The following is a 19,067-nucleotide window of genomic DNA, read 5'->3' on the forward strand; positions in this document are numbered from 1 at the left end:
ATTTTCAGTTTCCCTTGTGGGTTTATCTTCCAAATCCGCCCAGTAAGTACTGGTGTTCCCTGAAGCCTTGAACTTGACATTTTTCTCCTTCTCTCTCTCACCCATGGTTTCAACCACTTCACCCATCTCTTCATCTAGTCCAGATCTCTCTCCTGAGCTCCAGATCTTATTTACTAATAGATAATTAGACACCCAAATGTGCCATAAGCACTCAAACTCAGCGCTGTTACGTTCAGAGGACCGGTATTCAAACTGGAAACCACAAAGTTTTGTTTGTTTGTTTGTTTGTTTGAGGAAGATTAGCCCTGAGCTAACATCTGCTGCCAATCCTCTTCTTTTTTCTGAGGGAGGCTGGCCCTGAGCTAACATCGCGCCCATCTTCCTCTACTTTCTATATGGGATGCCTACCACAGCATGGCGTGCCATGCTGTGCCATGTCTGCACCCGGGATCCGAACCGGCGAACCCCGGGCCACCGAGAAGCGGAACGTGCAGAAACCACAAAGTTTTAATGGGTTCTTCCTACTCTCTCCCACTAGCTCCAAGAAGGAACCTGGTTGAAGGTGAATGGCTCATGATGGACTTTTCTTTGATTTAAGTACATTGCTCCTTCCTCTGCATTTTACAACTTTTATGATCCTTTTTATAGGGCCTAGATTTCCTTGTCTGGGAAATCTATAAACATAACCTATACAACTTAAGATATTTGATATTTGAATACAAGATATTAGAAAACACATTCTATGAAATAAAATGGAATGGGGTGCCCAGGAGTCTAAGATGACTGAGAACTCTGATGTAATTATTGGGGGTTTAAATCATAGAAAATCTAAAAAGAACAAAAGGTCCCTGACAGTCAGTAAACATAAGAAGCCTTCTTTCTTGCTGCTTTTTTGGAAGATAAAATGGGATGTAAGTCATTGCGACAGAGGGGATAGAATTGGGGTGGGGGGGGCGGTGTTGAAAATACTTATGTAAATTTTCCACTTTCAATAATGCTTGAGTTGGAATATACCTAATATCTATGATTTTTTGCCAGACATACTGAGGAACAAAACAAAACAAAAATGAAAATTTCAAAAGTCAAATAGGCATCTATCTTCTTTTTGTCACCTAGGACCAAAGGGGCCCATAGTGTAGACAGATATGTCCTGGTACCAGAATTAAATATGTCTAAAACGGAATTCGGCATCTCGTCTCCAAGTCCTAACCCCTCTCTCAGGTTGTTTCCTGGGTAATGGTACCACTGTGTCCTCGACTGACCAAATACAAACATGGGTGTTCGCTATGTCTCCTTCTCTCCCGGTATCCAGCCAGTCAGTCACTAAGCCCCACCTACACTGCTTCCAAATGTCCCTTCTGCCACCACTATCAAAACCTTACTATTTTTAGGTGTCATTGCAATAGCTCAGCCTCTCTTCAATGCATCTTTCTTAGTGTTATGTTTCTGTACACAAATCTGTATGAATCATCTACTCAGGGTTCTTCAGTGGCGCCTCATGCATGTAGCATCTAGTCTGAAGGCCTTTCACATTCTGCCCTCCCCCTCTCCCTCCAGCCTCATCTCCTGCCACATGCCCTATCTTCTCAGGCCATGCTCTGACAGTACCAAGTCACCTGTGGATCCCCCGACACAGAACTCTCTTTCACGTCTCCACACCTTCACACCTGCTTCTTCCTTCACTGAGAACGTCCTTCTCCCCTGTACCTCACACGCAAACACCACCTGAAGCTTTCCGCTGCCCTCAGAGCCGAGAAGCCTCCGCTGACTCCTCCACAGAGACGTCGGCACTCAGTTTCCAATGCATCCACGCTGCCAAGATGCAGTGCACATCTCCCCATCACAGCAAACGTACCGCGTTATGTCACAAGTTGAATAAATCAGTGCTGAGCTGTATTGAGTGCTTACCATGGGCCAGGCACTAGGGTAAGCAGTTTTCAGTCATTATCTTATTTAATCCTCGCTGTTTTAAAGAGAGGGAAATGAAGGCACAGAGAGGTTAAGTAACTTATCCAAGGTCTCATAATGTGGTGGCACTAGCCTGGATGCGAACCCACACTCTGAATTCATGCTTTTAGTAACTTTTAACCCCGTGGTGTTGTCACTGTTGTTGTTTCGCCACCAGACTGTACCTGGAGACCAGGACTGTGTCTGTATATTCAGTACTGCCACACCTGGGCATAGTGTTTGACACATAGTTAACGATGAATAAATATTTGGGAATGAACGAGTAGCCTATTTATAAAATCTATCTGTTTTTATGGACCCAATTCTCTCTTATCTTGCTGGCACACTCAGAATTCTGGGATGGAATCTATTTTTCTTTGTGGTAAGTCAGTGTTTACATTTGGTATTTTCTTTCTGAAAGATTTGCTCCGTTTGGTGCTGTCTACCACATTCTTTTAGGAGCAAAGAACAAAAGTTACACTTGGAACTATTCTTATCTCAATTAACACATCCATTTTCTAAAATCACTGATAACATTATCTCATACAGTGTCCTTGAAAATGTATCTTACCCTCACAAGTGAGCTTCCCTTTTATACTCTGGTTAGCAATTACCATTTTATAAAAACAATTTAGCTTTGGTTCTCAATTATTTTTGTTTATTTCTACTTACTTAATTGTCAGTATGAATTCTGTAATCATTTCCTTTTTAAACTGTGTCAACCTCTCTGACTAATTTACCAAGCTACAAATCTAAGGGGAGCCGGCTTCGGTCAACACAGCAGCAGGTCCTCCCAGTGTTTACGGAGGGATGGTGAGTCAGCAACTCTGTTACCTGGAGAGAGAGCAGCTTGCCTCCTACCTGATGGAGCCTGAGAGGAGAGTCATGCTGCCAAAGATTCTCCTGGAGGGAAGTGACAAGCTCAATTCGGTCACTTCTTTTTGCACTGGTTTTAGTAGGAATTTCTTCTGCAAACAGGAGATAATTGACTATAACCTCTATGAGGAAAACCACTATCACTAGGCATGGGACCAGCAGATTCTTATAAGGCCACCGGCTGGGCAGAAGGGCCTGGAGGGGCCTAAGGAGAGGTCCAGCTCCTCGTGAAAAACTACAAAAGGGCAGACTTTTCGTGATGTGCTTTTTGAACATCCAAGGCAGATCTGTTTGTCTCTGAGTTGCCCTGTTTTCTTTTCACTCCCATTCCTTCTGCTTCTTGAATCCCAAGTGGTTTCCTGCTTCAGAGGTTTTGCTTCACCGAAGCTCAGGCTTTATTCATGTGTGTGTTCCATGCAGATGGGTGGTCTCTTGAAAGAGTATCATCAGATTAAGACGTGCAGCTGTAAACGCTCCCACTCCAGCTCAGAGCATAGCTGAGAAAATGTGGGATTTAAGAAGGCTTAAGTGTTTGGCTGAAGAGGGAAATGGTAGCAGACCATTCAGTCACTCACTCACTGACTCAGCGATCAAATATTTTAATGCCTTTTATGTCTGTTGGCATTATGCGAGGCTTCCCAAAGATGGGATGACCCAGCCTCTGCCCGCAAGAAGCTTACATTAAGATAAAAACAACCACAAACAAGCACATAGAGACAGAGATGGGAGTGGTGGTTACCAGAGGGACGGGCGGAGGGAGGAGGGCGAAATGGGGGATTACGCACATGTGTGTGGGGGTGGATTGTAAGTGGGCTTTGGGTGGTGAGCATGATGTAATCCACACAGAAATCAAAATGTAATGATTTACACCTGAGATTAATATAACGCTATAAACCAATGTTACCGTGATTAAAAAAAAAGCTTCCATTGCTGTCAGGAGACAGGCATGGAACAAATATTAAGATACAATGAGATGATTGCTTTAGTGGACGCAGTATAACGACAGGGAGATCCTAAGCCTGCCCAGGAACTGCAGGAGAGCTTAATAGAGCTGAAACCTGAGGGTAAGCAAGGATCTACTAGGTGGACAAGGGGAGAGGGTGTCTCAGACAGAGGGAATAACTTGCAGAGATGGGAAGGCAAGGAGAGCCTGACAGGTTTGAGGAGCTCCAGCAGAGTCAGCTCCATGTGTCTGAAGCCAAAGCTGACAGGTGGGAGTCAGCTGGAAGCGAGGCTGTAGAGGTGGGCAGGGGCCACCCCAGGTAGAGCCTGGTCCTCCACGCTAGGTTGTTTAGGCTTTATGCTGTAAGCAATGTGGAGCTCCTGAAGGAGTTTGAGAAAGGAAGCGAGGGGCTCAGACCCGCGTGCTGGAAAAGCACACTGCAGCAAAGTGGAGAACAGATTTGAGGACAGTGACACTTAAGGCTGGAGAGGTTGGGAAGGAGAAATAGTGCTGGAACCGAGACAGTGACAGAGGGGAAGGGAAGGAGGCAGCGGGGCATTTATAAGAGATGTTTAGACTACACCAGTGATTAAGTCCTCACATTGGCTTCTTTCTACTTTAGTATATTATTTAGTCATGGATTATTATTATTATTTTTTTGGCTAGAAATATCTGAAATTAAGTGAACCTATAACATACACAGTTAAAATTAACATGGAAACCACATGCCAATATTCAATTAGGATTTTATTGCAGTTCAATTTGAAAATAATTTGTGTGCTACCCATAATTTAAGAACCATTATTCTGTGAGGCCATCTAAATCGATAACACCCCCCCTAATAAACTATGCTGTAACGTGGCACAGATAAGATCCAGTACATTAAGATCCAAAGAACGCTTACTTATTTAGAAAAACACCTCGGAACATTGTCACCATGTGATTTATGTTTTCTTAAAGAAACAATGCATCGATAAAATAAAACCCATTGACATTGCCTTGAAATAATCCAGATTGAGAAATGTGATTTTCTGATCATTATGGACAGCATGATCAATGTTTATTATAGATAAAACTGTATCAAAAATATCTTAAAAGGCACTATTAGTTTATGTCAAGATGCTTGAGCTATCGTCATGATCGTCTTTGGTTACTTGCTCAGCATCTACCTAGCCAGGCACACGAAGAATGGAAGGAGGAGCGTCCCAGGCAGAAGGGACAGCACGCATAAAGGTCCTGAGGTAGGAAAGAATCTGGCTTACTTGAGGAGCTAAAAGAAGGCAGTGGGGCTGGAGGAGAGGGAATGAGGGGAGCAGGGGCATGAGATGATCTCAGAGGGGTCGGCAAGGGTCTATGCAATGACTGTTAGTCTTTCCCTGATTTTATCTCTCTGTTTTATTAGACATTGTTTGTTATTCCCTCAACACCCCTCACATGACTACACTCACCTGGTTCTCTTACAACCTTTGTCACCTTCTTTCCTTAGTCTCCTTCGTGGAGTCATCGTCTCCCCACTCCTTAAATGTTGATGTTGTGTTGTGTTCCTCCTGGGTGCACGTTTCTTCTCACGCCCCATGCTGTCTCTGAGAATCAAGGCCACATTCACTCCTCCATGCTACTGACTCCCACATCTGAATCTCCCTTCAGGATCTCTCCCGCTTTGGCCTTAGGATGCACAGACTCTAACTGTCTGACAAAACTGAAGTCACCTTTCCCTTAACACCTGTTCCTTTTCTTACCTTACCCATCTTTTTTGAGGTAGGACCTCCATCCACCCAAAGCCAGATCTTTGGAAGCACTCTTATCCTCCCACCCCTACCCCAGCTCCTCATCTTCCACACCTAATCCATCACCAAGTTCTTTCAGTTTCAACTCCTAAATATACCTGAATATGTTCTTTCCACAATAGCATCCGACCTACTTCAAGAACGCCTCCTCTCTTCCTTTACCAAAATGCCTCCCACTGGTCTCTCTGCCTCCAGTCTTTCTCCCCTCCAATCTACCCATCAGAGAACAATCCAAATTATCTAAAAATGGGAGGCTGACCATGACTGTGACTCCCCTGCTAAGCGCTGCTTTGTCATCCATTGGTTCCAGTCCAAGCTCCTTGACATAGCATAAAAGCCCCCGGCGACATCCCCTTTTTATAGTATATTCTAGTAGTCCTAGGCCACATGACGATCCTTGAACAAGCAGACATTGGCACACTTCTCTGTTGGGCGGGCTGAGCTGAGAGGTCCTTTCCTCTGCTTCCTTGATCATTATACCTGCCACACCATATTTAAATCGCCCACACTCACCCTTCCAAACTGGGCTGCAGAGAACAGGTCATATTCACATCTGCCAACCCTAGAGCTCCACGTTTGTTCCTTCACTCAATGAGTATTTAGCAAGTGTCCACTACCCCCCAGGGTTCTGCAAAAATGGCAGTGAACAAAATAAAGTCCTCATGGATCTCATATTCCAGTGGGGGGACTCTGGGAGATTGCCTCCATAATAGGCACTCGAGATCTAGTCGTCATAACGAAAAATTTTGAAAATCAGGCAAATGAAAGAGTCTTCTTAAACCACTGTCTAAGCACAGCATTGGGAACATCGCTCTGACTCATTTTTCTTTAAATGACAAATATGGCAGTGACTAATGCAACGAGAGCAGCAGACTGGCCGCTCTGACTGTGGATCCTGTGGTCTTTAGTAAATGACCATCCTCCTAACTGGTGGAAAACATCTTCCCTTATACATGGAGATTTAACCTCATATTCAAACAATCCTCTGGGGTAGGGAGCGAATGAGTAACATCCCATTTAATTAGATGTTAGGGAAAAGCTGCAGATTAAAGATTTTTAAATACATCTTAAGATACCTTCACATTCGTAAGCTATTTCCCTCACTTACAAACCCTGTCTTTTTTATATTAGAAGAGGAAAATTGACGTATTCCCTCTTTTCCTAAAATGTGCCTGTTAGATAACTTCTTAAACCACTTTTACTCATGGATAACACAATGCATTTGTCACTATTTTCTACACAAGGACTGAGGATGATGAAATTATTATAAGAAATGTATACAGTTTGAAATAACTGTGTTCTCCTCGTCACTTCCCCCATTTAAATTAGCTCTCTCTTTTAAACATCTTTCTAGATGTATAAATATCTGTATTTTTGCCTTTGCTGATGAACTTCCTCATGAATTTCCACGATCTTCAGAACGCAATGCCCCTTGACCTTCCGCAAACCTAAAAAGCTCTTCTACCTCTGAGGAGTGAATTTCAAGGATTGCTTATTTTGCTTATTTTTTGCTTAACTGCTTATTTCCCGAGCTCTTCACATCTCCATAAAGCTGCCTTGCAGGTGACTCAGCCCACACATGCCCACTTTCCCGACCTGCTGCAGACCCGCCCCTCCCACCGTGGGAGGGACACGGCTCGCATCTGCCGTTTGGACAGATGTTCAAGCCACAAATCCGGCATCATCCTTGCTTCCCTCCCTCTCTTCTGACTCATACTCAGTCTATTTCTATCTCTTGTTGATTCTTCCTCCTGCATGTCTCACTCTGCTGTCTTTGCCCCAGCCCTACTACCCTTCCCCTGGCTCTAATCCTGGTGCTGACTCTCATAATTTTCACCTGGATCACTGCTTTACGATCTGTCACTAGTTGATCCATATTCCCATGTCAATCCAGCAGATGGAGTGATTTTATTAAAATGTCAACCTGGGCACCGGCCTGGTGGCACAGTGGTTAAGTTTGTGCGCTCCACTTCAGTCCCTGGGGTTCACAGGTTCGGATCCCTGGCACAGACCTACACCACTCATCAAGCCATGCTGTGGCAGCATCCCCCATACCAAATGGAGGAAGATGGGCACAGATGTTAGCTCAGGGCCACTCTTCCTCAGGCAAAAGAGAGGAAGATTGGCGACAGGTGTTAGCTCAAGGCCAATCTTCCTCACCACACACACACAAAAAAGTCAATCTGACCATGTTACTGTCTAATTGACAATACTGAATGTCCTTTCATTGCCAAAAGGGCCAAGAACTAATCCCTCCATGTGGCCTCCGGGCCCTTCATGACCTGGCCCTGCCTACCTCTCAAGCATCATCTCTCATCACCCTCCTCACAGTCAAGCTGTATCCAAATGTGCAGATTTCCTTGACACCACCATACTTTTAAACCCGTGTCTGTTTCCTTGGCTCACCGCATACCCCTTCTCCTTCTCGTGGAAGACGAGGTCTTCCCTGACTTGCCGAGCCAGGTTAGAAATCCATTTTCCTTGTTTCCCATAGGAGGAGGGACCATATCTGTTTTGTTCATTCCAGCATCCCCATCACCAAGCACAAGGTAGTCAGAATAAATATTTCTTAACTAAATTAGTGTGATTCTAACTGAAAACTCACTATTGAAAAGAACTGAGAATGAACATAATTATTAGGAAACATAAGAAACTTTTTTTTTTCCTAAAGGCACAACTGCTCACATTTGATCTCTGGCAAATATCTGTAACATCCCGGAGTTTAAACCCTGAAGGTTAAGACTGTGGTCAGATTCGTACCTCATCAGACCTACAGTCCTGGCTGGTGTTGAGCTGCCCACGTTGACATCTGGGCTGACTCATTTTAATTTGACCGTTTGAGGTTAGCTTCCACAGCTGCTGTAACACTGTACTGTCAATCATTTGCCTTTTAAATCAGAGTTTAACTGATTTGGAGGAAGAAAACAACCACCTTCAGAAGACTTACTTTTCAATCTTTAGCAGAAAACAACTAGCATTCTTCCCCATAGATGTCCACTTACAGCTCTCTCAGATTGTGTATATTCTTTACAAGAAAATAAAAACAGTGAGTGGGACTTGAAGCTATATACTCCTAAGTTTTTAACTTGTCCTCAGTAGATAAAACTTGAACGTATGGTCTTTGAAAATGAAAACTGAGTTTTCTCCAAACGCTGAAAACTAGGATAAACCATTTAAGCCTCACTCCATTCATTCTACAAATGTTCACCAGACGCTTCCACCTTGTGAGGAGTACTGTGGTAGAATTATATTTTGATGTGTTTTATAATGTGCTTTGATCCTCTGCTTCTTGTTACCCTGTGACCTTTCAGACAACAGCTGGGCATTCTACTTGTGTGTGTCAAAGAAGGGTTTTTACGGAAGAACACAGGAGAAAAAAAAAATCCTAGGCTTTTAAGATTCAAATCCTAAACCCTGAAAGACTTGGGGCATAACATTTTTAAAAACCATGTAATCTGTTGGAATGTTTTTTCTACCACCAGATTAGATAAAGAATCTATGCGAAGAGAAAAGAGGAGGAGCAGAGAAGAGGGGAGAGGAATGAAGGGGAAGGAGAAGAGAAGGGAGGGAGGAGAGAAAGGGAGAGGAAAGAAGGGGAAGGGGCAAAGAGGAGGGGAAGGGCAAGCCAGAGAAAAGCAAAAGAATGAGGTGCTGCGAGATTCGCCATGCGGGGCCCTGTCCTAGGCCTCCCTGGACTCTTTCCAGCTGCAGAGAAAGTCGGAACCTCCCGAGAGATTTGGGCATCTAAGACTAAATGAGAACCCATCCCATCTTTCCTTGGTATGTGAAAAGCAACAAGGCACCAGAGTTTTCCTGTGCTCATCATTGTATCAGCTAAGATCTAATGAGGAAAACGGAAACAACTCTGTTTATAACCGAGGAAATTTAATCGTGACAAGGAGTTGGCAACATAGGTGGTAGAGAAACTGAGAAGCCAGATGGGATAATGACACAATCCGGAGATTAGCAGCAGCAGGAAGCCACTCTCCCCCCCCCACCCCCCCACGCTGGAAGGACAATAGGAAGAGATGGTGTTACTGGAGCCCAGGGGCCAAGGTCACTGGAGGGAGCTGGAACCGCAGCAGGCCCGACTAGAGGGAGTAGATCACAAAGGAAATGCACCTGATGAGGATGATGCAAAGAAAGGTGGAGGAAAATCCTGGCCTCTCCCTTCTTCTGATCCTCCAATTGCTCACAAATTCCTCACAAGCACCAAACCCAGCTGGAATCTTGCTGACGTGAGTCAGCCACTCTGTGGCAGAGTGAGGGAAGGGTGAGGCTGGGGTCTGAGGGCAAATGCACCTAGGTGTGAGAGCAGGGAAATGTCTGCGGGAGATGTCTAGGACTAGGGACCTAAGACAATCTCATAGAGTCCCCTTGCCCCAGGATGACCGACAGGGGGCCAGAGCAAGGCACATATGACAAGGTAGCCTGAAGAGTTGAAGGGGCCTTGGAGCTGGGACAAGGAGGACATATTAGGGATCCACCTGGACAGGAAGCCAAAATTCAAATGGGCCCACAGATGTTTCAGTGGATTCAGGCTGGACAGAAGACAGCAGTGAGAAGACCAGACTTGACTCCACCGAGTTGACCACATGTAACTGCCCCCACCCAACTCTTACACCACACTTAGATGACACTTCAAGGAAGGGAAGAGGCGACCATCTAGCAGAACGGAGGCTGAATCTCAGTTCACTCTTAGTTAAAGAAAGGAAAGAGCCTAGACTAATGAACAGACACAGGCCTTCATCTAAAAGATCCCACTGAATGTTTGAAGGGGACGGACACATACCACGATGTCAATAATGCAGTGAGAAACCGAGAGAAACAGGTCATGTTAAAGGATGCAGTGGGGCTGGAGACGCACATAGGGAAGTTCTGGTACTTGCCTATAAGGCAGGGCTTCTCAGAGAAGGCCTCAAAGAGAGGCGATATTTGATGAGCTTGAGGGATGAGTGGGGATTTAGCAAGCAGGTGGGGGAAGACCCTCACCTCTGTTGTCTTATTCTGTCCCTCCTAATGCTCTGATTTTCAAGTAAAGCGAGTACATTCCTTATCTGACTACATTCCCTTAAAGTCTTTCAGAAACGTGGCAAATCTCTCAGGGTTTACCTTCCTTTTCACTAGTAAATGGGGCAGGTGTGACCTGAGTTTCAACTCTGATGAGTAGCATCAGCAGCTTGCAGGAAATGAGTTCCTTAAAATGTATCCTTTCATAGACTTGAAGAGGCCATTTCTAGACTTTAGGTTTTGAACTGAAGACTTAGATCTCAAGGCACTCAAACAGTCTTTAGAATGTGCACTCCACAAGGAAAATATACTTAAGCCATCTAAAATATATTACCTCCTCACTGACCAAACTTCTGTAATGAAACGTATTTCAGATCTATCATTTCAAGACTTTCCTCAAAATACTGTATTTTGCCATTTTTTAAACAGAGAAACAAGACCATTGATTTACAAATAACCTCATCTATCATTATTCCAGAAACAATATTCCTAAACTTGCCTTTTATAATCTAATAATTTAAGAAATAAAAATAATTGTTGTTCTCTCCATTGTTTACAAATGGAAAACGACTATATAACAGGAAACAAGAAGAGTCATTGGACCGTTTTAAATATCTTTTTTACCTCATCAGAGATGTCTGTTCCAGAGAGGTCTATTGATAGCAAGGAAAAGATGTTTACAATATATGCAATTCCTATGTCAGTCAAATGTGTACAATTTCGTAGGCTCAAGTAGTGTAAATTAGGGCAGCTGAAAGAAAAGAGCATGGAGAATTAATTTTATCTTGTAATCATACTGTCAGTAGCAATTTCTTCATATAAAAACTATCTGGGGAGAGCTAGCCCTGATGACCTAGTGGTTAAAGTTTGGTGCACTCGACTTCAGCATCCACAAGTTTGGTTCCCCAGGCACGGAACCACACCACTCATCTGTCAGTAGCCATGCTGTGGCAGTGACTCACATAGAAGAACTAGAAGGATCTACAACTATGTACTGGGGCTTTGGGAAGGGAAAAAAGGGAGACAGAGGAAGATTGGCAACAGATGTTAGCTCAGGGCGAACCCTCCCCAGCAAAAAACAAACAAACAAACAACAACAACAAAAATATCTGGGGAAAGCAATGATGTTTAAGCAAGGATTTTCCTTTTCTTGACATAAAAGTAAGCTTAAAAGTAGAAAATAAATTGGCATTACAAAGTTGGATGAAAGGGAAGTGTGTTATTATATAAGACATTCTGTGATTTCATTTCGTACTGTGATTTCTAATAAGAAAAACATATCACATGCATACAAAATACTATTATGTAAGTACCTAGACGATTGAGTACTAAAATACAAGGTTAACGTTCTCACTTATCCCTACCGGAATTGGGCTTGAATCCTTAGTGTACACGAGAACTCTGACAAGTCAGGAGGATTAAGAATAAACCCACCAGCTAGAACAGCCCTTGGGAAATGCTGGAGTAAAGGTTTACATAGAGATAATATCCTTGAAAAGTACAGAGAAGTCACCCATATCTCGATATTCATAACTTTGTGAGTGACTCCATCTCAAACTTTCTCTACAGTGAAATTAATAAGAAACATCTCAGATTTAATCAAATGGTTAGTTCAATCTGTGATTCCAATGTCTTTTATTTGGTTTCACAGGGTATTGGACCAGTGTCTGGTCCAAAACATTCCTGATGTTTTCCAAATGGCTTTGGATCAGACCAAAAGGTCTATCTCTGATCTCTTCCATTAGCAATTGTAGAATTACTAATGATATGGTGTAAAATATTATCATTTTATCATACCGTTCTGCTAGTTTCACCATGGAGGCATCACCCAAGTGGACACAGTTATTTAAATTTAGCTCTCTTATCCTTATGCTCACAGGGCCGTCAAGAAATTGCCTTAGTCCTACATCACCAATTCTGTAGGAAAGAGCAAGAAAACTTTACATATGATTTTATATATAAATACATTGAATATTATTAAAACAATATTATACCCAATACAAAATAATACACCCAATACATTCCAAAATAGCAAGGCAATATCTATATACTAGTGTTTTCTCAACACTTTAAAACCAAATTTGATTATATAGCTTTTAGTGTAATAGAAAAAGTATAAACGATAGTAAGGGGAGAAGTATTAATAAAAGTGTTATTCCTTCCTGAAATTTTTATTGAGCTACAAAGACCCCAAAGATCCAAACCAATTTCGAGAAAAAAGAACAAAGCTGGAGACATCATGCTTTCTGGTTTCAAACTACATGATGAAGCTATAGTAGTCAAAACAGAATGGTATTGGCATAAATATAGACACATAGATCAATGGAACAGAATAGACAGCCCAGAAATCAACCCACACATATACGGTCAATTAATTTTTGACAAAGGAGCCAAGAATGTACAGTGGGGAAAGGACAATCTCTTCAACAAATGGTGTTGGGAAAACTGGACAACCACATGCAAAAGAATGAAACTGGAGCACTACCTTACACCATGCACAAAAAGTAACTCAAATGGATTAAAGACTTGAATTTAAGATCTGAAATCATAAACTCCTAGAAAAAAACCTAGGTAGTAAGCTCCTTCACATTGATCTTGGCAATGATTTTTTGGATCTGACACCAAAAGCAAAGGCAATATAAGCAAAAATAAACAAGTGGGACTATATCAAACTAAAAGCTTCTGCATAGCAAAGGAAACCATCAACAAAATGGAAAGGCAACCTATTAAATGGGAGAAAATATTTGCAAACCATGTATCTGTTAAGGGTTAATATCTAAAATATATAAAGAACTCATACAACTCAACAGCAAAAAAACACAAACAATCCAATTAAAAATAGGCACAGGATCTGAACAGATATTTTTCCAAAGAACATACACATGGCTAAGAGGCACATGAAAAGATGCTCAACATCACTAATCATCAGGGAAATTCAAATCAAAACCACAATGAGATATCACCTCACACCTGTTAGAATAGCTATTATCAAAAAGCTATGAGATAACAAATGCTGGCAAGGATGTAGAGAGAAGGGAGTCCTCGTGCTCTGTTGGTGGGAATGTAAACTGGAGCAGCTACTACGAAAAACAGTAGGGAGGTTCCTCAAAAGAGTCAAACAACTACCACATGATCCAGCAATTCCACTTATGGGTATTTATTCAAAGAAAACGAAAACACTAACTCAAAAAGATATATGCAGCCCCATGTTTATTGCAGCACTATTTACAATAGCCAAGATATGGAAGCAACCTAAGTGTCCATGGATGGAAAAATGGATAACGAAAATGTGGTATATAAATACCTTGAGGACATTGTGCTAAGTGAAATGTGTCAGACAAAGACAAATACCAAAAGACCTCACTTAAACGTGAAATCTAAAACAACCCGCAAGTTCATCGATGCAGAGAACAGACTGGTAGTTGCTACATGGCAAGGGGGTGGGGGTTGGGCGAAATGGGTGAAGGAAGTCAAAAGGCACAAACTTCCAGTTATAAAATAAATAAGTTCATGGGGATATAATGTACAGCATGGCAACTATAGTTAGTAATACAGGCATGCCTCACACACATATGTGAGCATGTATGTGTATATATATGTGTATATATGTATATAAATTTACATTATAATCCAAGAGTCATCAAAAGTCAATAGAAAAGGATTATTCAGATAATGATCCAAGTTAATTGGTTAATGCAGTTAGTCCCACACCAGGCTGTGCCTCAAAAGCATCCATGTTGTTTTTTAAAAAATACGCGAGCTGGGTTTCCATGCCGAAATATTCAGATTCAATAGCTCTGGGGTGGGGCTTGGGCATACGTAGTTTTATTCAGCTCCTTGGGTGATTCTGATGTCCTGAATTTTTACTTTTAAATCATATGTGTATTTTTAACTTACCTTTTTGTTACTGATTCCTAATTTAATTGCCTTGTAGTGAGAGAATGTAATTTAAGAGAATATGATATAACACCAATAGTTTGAAAGTTGTGAGAACTTGCTTTAAAATTTCATAGACAGTCCATTTTTAAAAGATTAATGTGTGGTTGAGAAAAATTTATATTCTTTGAGCCAGCCCTGATGGCCTAGTAGTTCAAGTTTGGCACACTCCACTTTGGTGGCCCGGATTCAGCTCCCCAGCACAGAACCAGACCACTCATCTGTCAGTAGCCATGCTGTGGCAGCAGCTTACATAGAAGAAGTAGAAGGACCTGCAACTAGAATACACAACTATGTCCTGGGGCTTTGGGGAGGGAAAAAAAAAGAGGAAGATTGGCAACAGATGTTAGCTCCGGGCAAATCTTTAACAAAAAAAGAAAAGAAAAAGGTATATCGTTTGACTCTCAAACTTACTGTCTTATAGATGAATTTTACAAATCTAATCTGATACTCTGATATTAAACCTTCTCTATCTTTTCACCCTATTTTATAGTCTCATACTTTTCATCTTTTTTTAACTCTGCTATCATTTCTTCAGTTATCTTCCAGCTCTGTACTTCTCTCTTCAGTGAGTTCTAATCTGCTGATTAGCAATCCATTGAGTTTCTTTATTTCGATAACTATATTTTTTATTTCTAAAAATTAGTTTTTTTCAAATAAATCTACTTTTTTTTTTTTGAGGAAAATTAGCCCTGAGCTAACTACTGCCAATCCTCCTCTTTTTGCTGAGGAAGACTGGCCCTGAGCTAACATCCATGCCCATCTTCCTCTACTTTATACACGGGACACCTACCACAGCATGGCTTTTGCCAAGCAGTACCATGTCTGCCCCTGGGATCTGAACTGGCAAACCCTGGGCCGCCGAGAAGCAGAATGTGCAAACTTAACCACTGTGACACTGGCCTGGCCCCAATCTACTTGTTTTTATCATAGTTTGTTGCCTGCTCATATTTCTGATTCCATTATTTATTTTTTCAAACATCTCATACATAGTTACTTAATATTCTAAATCTGATCATTCTGATATCTGAATTATTTGAGAGTCAAATTTATTTTGCTGTCTCTGGTGACTCTTTCTCATGGGGACTCACATCTTTGTCCCTCTGACAGTTGTTAATGGTGAGCACCTATTTATTTGATCTTAATCCCTGGGAAGCGGGAGGCCTAAATAGAAGATGTTTCCCTCCAGAGAAGCTTTGAGCTAACTTCTTCCAGGAGGCTGGCTGCTACCTACCGGAGACCAGCTTCTCCTCTTTGAGGAGGTCCAGACCCTGCAGAAGTGTCAGGTTCGCTTTCCTGTCTTGAGTCTTGCTGGGATCTGATTCTCTCAATGGCAATGCTGAAGTGAACATTGATGCTCAGGGCCTTTCCCCTTTTACAAACGTTTGCTTGCTAGCCACAGTTCATCTCAGAGCGTCGGTCCACTGAGAGCATGGATATTGGATACTTCTCTTACTCTCTGTGGACTCAGCAAGGGATTGAAAGTATGTTTCATCAGGAGCTAAATTGTTTGTGGCAAGGAATGCTTTGAAGTGTTTTGTCAATTATACTGCTGGAAGCAGGAAACCTCTATTTATTTTAAAATTAGTTAACCTGCAGAAGCCTGAGTGAAATATAAGAATTAAATTTAATTTTATTTCACATATTAATACAGATAGGATTAGCTGTGTTATACATATACACACACGTATATATATATATATATATATATATATATATATACACACACACACACATACACACATACACACTGTGTGTATGCCTGTTCTGTATTACTATGTAACAAATTATCCCAAATGTTGTGGCTTAAATGACAAATACTTATAATGTCCCAGTTTCTGGGTCTCAGGAATTTGGGAGTGGACTGTCTAGCCCAAAGTCTCTCTGAGCTTGCAGTCGAGAGGCCGGCGGGGGCTTTAGCCATCTGAGGGTTCGACTGACGCTGAAGGCCTGCTTTCAAGCTCGTTCACATGGCTGTTCGCAGGAGGCCTCATTTCCCAATCAGGCTTTTCCCATTTCAAATCCTATGTCCCTCCCCACCCCCACCCCAACCCATGGTGCCTCCTCATTTTAATAATAGAGAACATGGGTTAAGATTTTGTGAAAGTTAGCTCTCTACTCTGACTTGTATTTTCACAAAAATCAGCCAACTTCACCGTGGATCAAATGCTGTTTTGTTAGCATCTGACCCTATAAGATGATAAGAAGCCTACACAGGCAAGAGGCTGAGATATCCATTGGGGAAGACGTTTCAGTAAGAATTTGATCCTTGACCCCCTGAGAATAGCAGGATAGAAGCCCAATAGTGGTCCAGCTGAAAAAAGGGTTTCAGTGAGAACTCACCCGCTGCCCACCTTTTAGCAAATCCACACAGAGGGAAAAATCTAACCAGTACCCAGGGGGGACGCCCGTCAGTAAGATCAGTTCCTCAGAAGCAAGTCAGAAAGTCCGTTTGGAAGAAGGAAGACCTGTCAAGTGAGCGAGCTGTGAGAATCCTCAGGGGAGAGGGAGCCCATAGTGCTCCTGTGAGTCCTTTAATCTCACAAGGGCCTCGAGGCCACATGTCCTGCGCTTTCTCTGACAGTCTCTCTGCACCTCGTACAGCCAGTCTGGGTTGGGCGTCCCTCCTTTGTGCTACCACAGAACTCTGCCATTTCCTCCACGTTAACACTTAACTCCTGACTTTCACGTTTACTCCACTAACCGGTGAGCTCCTTGAGGAGAGGGCCTGGCACATCCTAGACGATCGGTGTGGTCTGAAGATTTGACTGAATGATTCATTACCTTACACAGTTCGCCAGATTCAGCACGGTCAGCTGCTTCAAAGGTGAAAGCGACCTGAGGCTCCCGTCTGTTATTCCCTTGCAGTCCGCCATGTAAATGTGACTAATATTTGGGTAATTCTTGTCTATAAATTTGAAGCATGCGTCAGTAATCCTTTTATTTCCTGCTTAAAAAAAAAAAAAAGAAAGGACAAGTGTTTTATTTGTGATCCCACAAGAGTAAAAGTAAAAATTAACGCTGAACCACATTTTTTACATCACAGACCTTCAAATCGGATCTTTCTGAGGTTACAGGAAGAAAGAGCTTTGAAAGCACAATCGGAGATGTGTGGCGCACCCATGAAAACTATCGATGAGAGACGAGGGCATCTTTCAACTAAAGCCTTTAGAAGGAGGAAAGATCATTAAATTAACTGCCGTGAGTTGAACAAGCTTAGCAAAGCAGTGAAGTCACTTTTTTCTCTCAATATTTTCAGAAACAGAGACATTAACTTTTAAATTTTCCTAATTCCAAAGAATGGAACCTCTTTCAATATATTTTGGTACACTCACATTTGAGTAATGCACAGGAATCAGAATTAAAACATGTTATAAAAGCATGGGAAAACATGAGAAAATGGAACGCTGAAAAAAATCACTACATTTAGAAGCTTGACGTGTTGAACTAAACTTCAAGTTTATGCTTAGGCTACGATATCATGCAACAGACTCATCCTAACTGTGAAACAAAGTTCCTTAGGGTATTTCAGGATTCAAACGTTCAAGGGTGTGTGTGTGTGTGTGTGTGTGTGTGTGTGTGTGTGTGTAAACTTTTAAATGATTTTCTTACTATAAAAAAACAGCTATAATGAAAAGCTCGTTGATATTTTTCAATAATTCAAGCCACTGGAAAACGTGCCCATCTAATGGGACTGAGAAGAAAAGGTTCTTTCCCACTACCTACTTTTATGCAGTTGTCCGTCAGAGTTGGCATGTCGTTCACGGTCAGATGCATTATTCCAGTGCAGCTGTTTGCAACATTCCTGAAGCCTTGGACTGAAATCTGAATTGTACAAAGTAGATGAAAATGACGGGAGAACCCATTAGCATGACATCTAATAGAACCCTAACGTAGTAATATCCAAAGGTATGTCCGGATTTTGCCACTGTCTTTTAAAACTGAAACTATAAAATATAACAAAGAGGGAAAGAATCTAGTCTTGATTTCTTTCTTTCTTATTTAACTTTTTATATGTATAGATGGTGAAATGATCACCACAATGAAGTCTAGTTAATTTATTATTTAGTTTTTTATTGAGGGAAAATTCACACAACATAAAATTAATCACTTAAGCCATTTGACTGTTCGTAATTTTGTGCAACCTCAAGCTTTATCTAGTTCCAAAAGATTTTTATCCCCTTGATAGGAAACACTGTACCTATTAAGCAGTTGTCCCCTATACTCACCTTCTCCCAGCCCCTGGCAATCAGTAATCTGCGTTCTGTCTCTAAGGATTTACCTATTCTAAATATTTCATGTAAGAGGAATTATACAACATGTGGTCTTTTGTGTCTAGCTTCTTTCACTTAGCATGTTTGTTTGAGATTCATCCACGGTGTAGCATGAATCAGTACTTTATCCATTTTTATGGCTAAATAATATTCTCTTGTGTGAATGTATTAGATCTTGTTTATATATTCATCCATTGATTGATATTTGAGTTGTTTCCATCTTTTGGATATTTTGAATAATGCTGCTATGAATAGGCATGTACATCTATTTGTTTGAGTACCAGTTTTCAATTC

General features: G+C 41.7%; 1 protein-coding gene across 10 annotated transcripts in view; it reads right to left on the minus strand.

The window, feature by feature from the left end:
* The window catches only part of FBXL13 (F-box and leucine rich repeat protein 13), a 210,131-nt gene that overhangs the window by 39,501 nt on the left and 151,563 nt on the right, over positions 1–19,067 (minus strand). For 5 of the 10 annotated variants that reach the window (XR_011438076.1, XM_023638834.2, XM_023638832.2 and 2 more), the window contains 5 exons: positions 18,226–18,324; positions 17,548–17,665; positions 17,284–17,446; positions 12,361–12,480; positions 11,188–11,314 (listed from right to left, as the gene is read on the minus strand). Coding sequence is in view for 7 of the 10 variants with exons in the window: in XM_023638834.2 (XP_023494602.2) it covers positions 11,188–11,314; positions 12,361–12,480; positions 17,284–17,446; positions 17,548–17,665; positions 18,226–18,324 (627 nt within the window). In the remaining 3 variants the exon portion in view is untranslated. Of the gene's footprint in view, positions 1–2,598; positions 3,321–11,187; positions 11,315–12,360; positions 12,481–17,283; positions 17,450–17,547; positions 17,666–18,225; positions 18,325–19,067 lie in introns of those variants that run through there. The other 5 variants (XR_011438077.1, XM_023638835.2, XR_011438078.1 and 2 more) reach the window with 3 other exon arrangements.

The sequence above is a fragment of the Equus caballus genome, chromosome 4, assembly GCF_041296265.1.
Source record: "Equus caballus isolate H_3958 breed thoroughbred chromosome 4, TB-T2T, whole genome shotgun sequence".
NCBI lineage: Eukaryota > Metazoa > Chordata > Mammalia > Perissodactyla > Equidae > Equus > Equus caballus.